The 6,000-nt window shown below is 46.6% G+C and overlaps 1 protein-coding gene across 4 annotated transcripts in view; it reads right to left on the bottom strand.

Annotated features, from left to right (window-relative positions):
- The window catches only part of ZNF346 (zinc finger protein 346), a 29,734-nt gene continuing 23,734 nt past the window's right edge, over window positions 1-6,000 (bottom strand). For 3 of the 4 annotated variants that reach the window (XM_027098195.1, XM_027098194.1, XM_027098196.1), the window contains one exon: window positions 2,722-5,003. In XM_027098195.1, coding sequence (XP_026953996.1) covers window positions 4,916-5,003 — 88 coding nt within the window. In that variant the 3' untranslated portion in view covers window positions 2,722-4,915. Of the gene's footprint in view, window positions 51-2,721; window positions 5,004-6,000 lie in introns of those variants that run through there. The other variant, XR_003431062.1, reaches the window with a different exon arrangement.

The following is a 6,000-nucleotide window of genomic DNA, read 5'->3' as shown; positions in this document are numbered from 1 at the left end:
GGCAGACAGATTCTTAACCACTGCGCCACCAGGGAAGTCCCTGAAATGAACTTTAAAAAAAAAAAATGAACTTCTGATACACACAACACGGATGAATCTCACAGACATAATATTGAGCAAAAGTGGATGTATGTATGAGTCCCTTTTTATAAAATTCAAGAGCAAGCAAAACTAATCTATGGTGATAGAGGTCAAGACAGTGTTTATTTCTGTGGGATACTGACTAGGAAGGGAAACAAGGCAACCTTTTGTGGAACTGACAATGTTTTATATCTTGATCTGGAGGGCGACTGCCCAGGTGTATACACTATACTCATCAAACTGTACTCTAAAAATTGGCTCACATTACTGAATGTATGCTGTATCTCAAAAAATTAAAGAAATGGTCAAGTAAAGATAATCACTGAGTACGGCTGACAACAGTTATTTTTTCCCACCCACATCCACTCTTCTCCCCTGGTACAGAAGGAGCTCCACACTTTCTTCTTTTAGGGATGCACATCACTCCCTCTTTCAGTCAATGTGCCACACTTTCTTCTTTTAGGGATGCACATCTCTCCCTCTTTCAGTCAATGTGTTTTAGGTGGAGGATACTCCTTCCCAAGCCCCAAATCAGAGCACCATTTCCCCTAGCTGCAGCGATTGGTTTAGGGATGGGAACAGATCCAAACCAGCTAATGAGTCAATTCCAGAATTTTTTGTTGGAACCAAGAGAAAGATGTTCTTTCCACTGCAGTTACCAATCTATCAGGATATAAACCGGAAGCTGCCAGTGGCCATCTCCACCTTCTGGAGAAAGTCTGCCCAGGAAAGAGGCCACACAGGAAAGCAGAGTGAGATTAAATTCCTCCTGATGATGGTGTCAGAACCTGAATCTAAGCCGTCCCTGTACAAGGATTTTTCATTAGGTGAATCAGTAAATTTCCTTTTTTAGGTAACTGCTTTAAGTTTTTTTTTTAATTAAAAAATTTTTTTGGCTGCGTTGGGTCTTCATTGCTATGCGTGGGTTTTCTCTAGTTGCGGCGAGTGGGGGCTACTTGGTGTGGGACATTCTAATTCTGAAGATGATTTTGTCTGTGCTTTAAATTTTTCATCGTTTTCTTATTTTTCATGCAGTCTCTTAAGCCTTCCCTTTCTCTGTTCTGTGTACTCACAGACTTGCAGCAGCAGTGGGAGCTCTGTTAGAATTTGTTGTTTATTTCTCTGCTCGCTGGTCATTTGAAGTTTGTGGTGTTTTGTCTCCCAATAATGCTGAAGACATTGGTCATAGGTGGTGTTATTTCTGGTCCTGTTGGTCTTGTGGTTTTTTCTGGGATGATATGTGGAGAGATTCAGATTTAGGTGATTACCATTATCTTCTAGACCTTTCATTTTCAGACATTCTGGATCACTTTATTATAACACAGTCTCTTATATATAGCTTTGAGTTGAATTTTATTAGATTCTGTTGTATTCACTATATTTCTTCTTCTATATTCTTTGAGTTTTGGTGCTCTGCTTTTGGCCTATTTTTTGGTATATGTTTTTTGTTTTAGAGTTTATCTTTTTTTTCTTTTATTTCTTTTTGGCTGTGTTGGGTCTTTGTTGCTGCGCGTGGGCTTTCTCTAGTTGCAGCGAGTGGGGGCTACTCTTCGTTGTGGTGCACAGGCTTCTCATTGCAGTGGCTTCTCTTGTTGCGGAGCATGGGTTCTAGGCATGTGGGTGGGCTTCAGTAGTTGTGGTGCGCGGGCTCAGTAGTTGTGGCTCCTGGGCTCTAGAGCACAGGCTCAGTAGTTGGGGCGCACGGGCTTAGCTGCTCTGTGGCATGTGGGATGTTCCTGGACCAGGGCTCGAACCAGTGTCCCTTGCATTGACAGGCAGATTCTTAACCACTGCGCCACCAGGATAGTCCTAAGTTTCTTACAGTTATAACTAGAGTCTAATATACCAGGAATCTTGGGTAAAATTATGAGAGGTGTGTGTGGGGCTTGGAATATAGAATAACCATTGAGCCCTGTCCAGTCTGTTTTGTGGGTTCTGCTGCTGCCCCTGCTGAGTGGCTACTTGCTCTGTGAGACCATGGCCATGCCAGATGAGTGAGGCAGGCCCAGGGGTCATGTGGGAAGTACTCTGTCCTTGTCTGTAAAGGGCTCTTGACTAGGAATCTAGAGAACCAGATTCCACCATGTTGTTGCTTCTTAGCAGCAAGATCTTGGGCAAATCAGTATACCTCTTTGAGCTTTGTTCCTTTCCTATAAAATGGAATGTCATCACCTAGCTCAAAATGCTGTTATACAGATCAAATGCTAGTTTCCCAACTTCTTCAGTTTTTTCATACCCTTGGCTAAGTTAGTGCCTGCATCTTATGCATTCCCACAGCACCCTGTATACCCTCTAATTATTGCCATAATCATCTTTAACAGTGTATGAGCTCCCCAAGGGCAAGAGAGTGTTCATTCCTGCATCCCCAGGCCAACAGGGCTGGGCACACAGCTGGCAGGGACTCCTGAATCCAGACTAAGAGGTCCTGGGACTTCCCTGGCTGTCCAGTGGTTACGACTACGCCCTTCCAATGCGGGGGGCGCAGGTTCGATCCCTGTCGGGGAACTAAGATCCCACATGCCATGGGAAGCGTGGCCAAAAAAAAAAAAAGAAAAAAAATTTAGACTAAGAGATCCTGCAGGTCAAGGGCTCATAGTATGGCAGTTCACTCACCTCTCTGTCCTTCACTTCCTTGCCTGGTAGACGGGGCTGATTGTGACATCTTGGGTGGGGTAGAAGGACTCTCGGGAAATTGCTAAGGCAGTCTAGGCTTTAGAAGCTGAGAGCTGTGTAGGGTCTTTCCCAGCTGGCGAAGAGCAGGTGCCCAAGAACGGCTTGCTGAGTGAAGGATGGGAGCTGAGGCTGCCTGGGCACCTTCCTCAAATTTGGCTGTCTGGAACAAACGTTGTACAAAGGGCTTCTGATTCCATCACATGCACTCCTTTCCCAGCTCATTTCTGGGTCATGGAAAAGGTTCTTCCAAGAATCACCAGGGCTATGATAAGTCCCATGGAACAAACCTACTGTTGTGTATTAGCTGAGTGGGAAAAGGCCATCTCTTCTTATGCATCCTCATTCATTCTTTCATTCAACAAACTATGTGACACACCACTCTGTACATTAGAGGAATGGAGATGAATGAGGCTAGGTCTCTGCCCTGAAGGAGTTAGCCTGGAGAGAGCCATCCTGGATACAGCTGCCATTCTGGCCTCCCTGTATGTCTGTCTCCTTTCCTGCTCCCCTGCATTCCTTCTCCACACAGCAGCCACATGAGCATCTCGAACAAAGTAGACTCCCAGCTGAAACCTTCTAAAGACCTCTGTGAGGCCCTCCAGGACAGGGGGGAGGTGGATGAGCAGGTGAGCTTGTATTGAATTTAGGGCATCTGCAAGTTTTCTACAGAGCTGCCAAGCAACTGGATGCCTGTCTCCGTCCCAAGTCTTCAAATCAGTATTTAGGGTGCTGGGAAGTCTGAGCAGGGTGAGGGTAAAGGTAAAGGCACACATACTAGATCCAAATCCCAGGTCTGTTAAGTTGCAGTCTGGCTCATTGGAGAAATTGTTTATTTAGATGCTTCAGTGACCAAGAGATAGAGCATAAGCACCCCCCACACACACATACACGATACATAAAGGCATTTACAGGCGAAGGGACAGGAAGTGTGGGGAGGAGATCACGAGAGCAGCTGCAGGCTTCTTTGACCCAGTGAAGAGGGACCTCAGATGGTAACTCTCCCTGGAATTCCTGTTTGAAAGCTACAAGGTAAAGTCCACTCCCAGTGAAGTGCCAGGCCATAAAACACAGCAGTGTTAGAGAAATCTAGGTGTGGGGTCAGGGAAAAGTCTGTTTCCTCACTGCAGAAACTTACACCAGCTCTTTTCTTCCCTTAGGGGCCCATCCTGCTCCTCGGTCCCCAGAATCTCCTGGGGGATGATGGGGGAGGACTAGCACCACAGCAACCTGGGCAGATGGTCTGCTGCACAAGGGGAAGGAGAGGGCTAGCAGGGCTGAAGGGCAGCAATTAACCTCTGAGCTGGCTGGCACAAGGCAGTTTCCTTTTAAGGGTACAAAACCATCAAGGAAATTTGCATGTGGGGACCTTCCCACGTGACCCTGTGTCAGAGCACCTCTGATGGAGGAGGGGAAAGGCCTCTATTGGAGGTTTCCAGTACCCATCCCACTGGGTACTGAGGCCTCCTTCGGCTAGCTTGTCCTCACTTGCTGCAGATTCTTAGCACCATTCAGGAACTGTGGAGAATGGGGGGTAAGAGGAATAGCAATGCTCTGCCAGGACTGTGTCATTGCTCTAGGAGGAGACTTCACAGTCGGCAGAAATCTGTACAACTGGCCAGCATCTGATCCCAGGCTCAGGAAAGCTTGCACTCTTTTGGGGGAGAGGGAGTGTCATATTAACTCCAAGTTTCCATGTGGCAGCCACTTCCATCTGCCCTTTCCTGCCTAGGCCAAGGTCTGGCGTGAAAGCTCCAGGTTTCACTGGAGATACCTAGAGCCCAGGGAGAGCTCAGTTCTTCAGCTGCAGGGACTGGTCCAAAACTGACCTGCAAAGGAAAGATAGGCCTGGGGCCTCATGACATATAGCCCAGAGGAGCTGGGGAAGGGGAAAGGCCGTCCTCCAAACTACCATTCTGGGATACCCCAAGTCCTGTCAAGATCTCTGCTTCCCTCATCCTGACCTACAGGGCCCATTCCAAAAAGGGGAGGAGCAGGGGTGGATTTGCCTGGACCAATCAGACGCTCTCTGTGGTCCACTCCTGCCTCAGGCCTGTGTATTCTCCAGGTGTAAGAAAGGAGGAAGAAGGAGCCAAGGGCTGACCATAGTCACAGAAAGTTGGCTCATGGCTGGTTCAACCTGGAGTGCTGGACAGAAACACCTCTAGTTTTCCAAGGTGGCTGAGTCTTTATGAATGGGTTGCCTTTGCATGGGAATCTGGCCCAGAGGTGATGCCATTGTTTTTGGTGACCTGTAATTTGAGAAGGAACAAAGGCACAGGGTTAGTTTGTAGTGGTTGTGATGGTATTCCAGGTAGCTTATTCCAACGGTAGTACAGCTCTTCCAGGGCAGGGAGTAATAAGCAGGGCAGCTCTCCTTTACTGAGGGCCACTGCATGCTAGGCACAAGGCCGGGTGTCTTGCTTCCAGTATCCTATTTCATTCTCATGCTAATTCTGCAAGGGGGGGACCAGCACCCCCATTTTACATATGAGGAAACTAAAGTTCAGAAAGTATAAGTGACCTGCTCACAGTAAGCTTTTTTTGTGTGGTAGATTCAGGACTGCAGCGTATGTGTTTCCTCTATACCAAATCATTTATTCTGCCTACAGGGCCCTACGTGACCTGGACGGTACAGAATGACCATTCTCCCCAACACATGGAATGAAATGTAAAGTGGCTCTTCTATCACTATCCCACTAGCACCACCTGATATTGTCTTATATGCTTATGGATTTGTTTAGGATTTGCTTCTACCACCAGAGGGGGATCCAAAGGATCAGGGAACAGCATTGGTCTTGGTTCCTACTGTAGCCCCAGTGCTCAAAACAGGGCTTGGCACATAATAGATACACAATAAATCTTTGTTGAATGAGTGAAAGCTTATCTCTAACAGCTCCCCTTATCAGGACTAGAACTTCACATATATTATCTCTAACCCTTATATCATCCCATAAGGTGAGGATAATGAGCTCCATTTGGAAATGGCAGAGCAAAATGAATAGACTTTGAAGTCAGAGGTTTGAATCCTGGGTCTGACTCCAAGTAACTATGAGATTGTGGGCAAAGTTACTTAATCTACCTGACATTCGGTTTCCTTGGGTTGTAAAGTGTGTGTGTGGGGTCCTAATTTGGAGCTGCTGGTGCAAATTAATGAGTTTGAATTAGGTGTCCAACAAATTGTACTATAATCTTACAGAAAAGGAATTGGAGACTCAAAGAGGTTTACTGACTCACCCAAGGTCACAC

The sequence above is a fragment of the Aethalodelphis obliquidens genome, unplaced genomic scaffold (assembly GCF_003676395.1).
Source record: "Aethalodelphis obliquidens isolate GAN/ISIS:26980383/991018 unplaced genomic scaffold, ASM367639v1 scaffold121, whole genome shotgun sequence".
NCBI classification, from domain to species: Eukaryota; Metazoa; Chordata; class Mammalia; order Artiodactyla; family Delphinidae; genus Aethalodelphis; species Aethalodelphis obliquidens.
The sequence above is the reverse complement of the archived record's forward strand: the minus strand, read 5'-3'. Positions and strand labels throughout refer to the sequence as shown.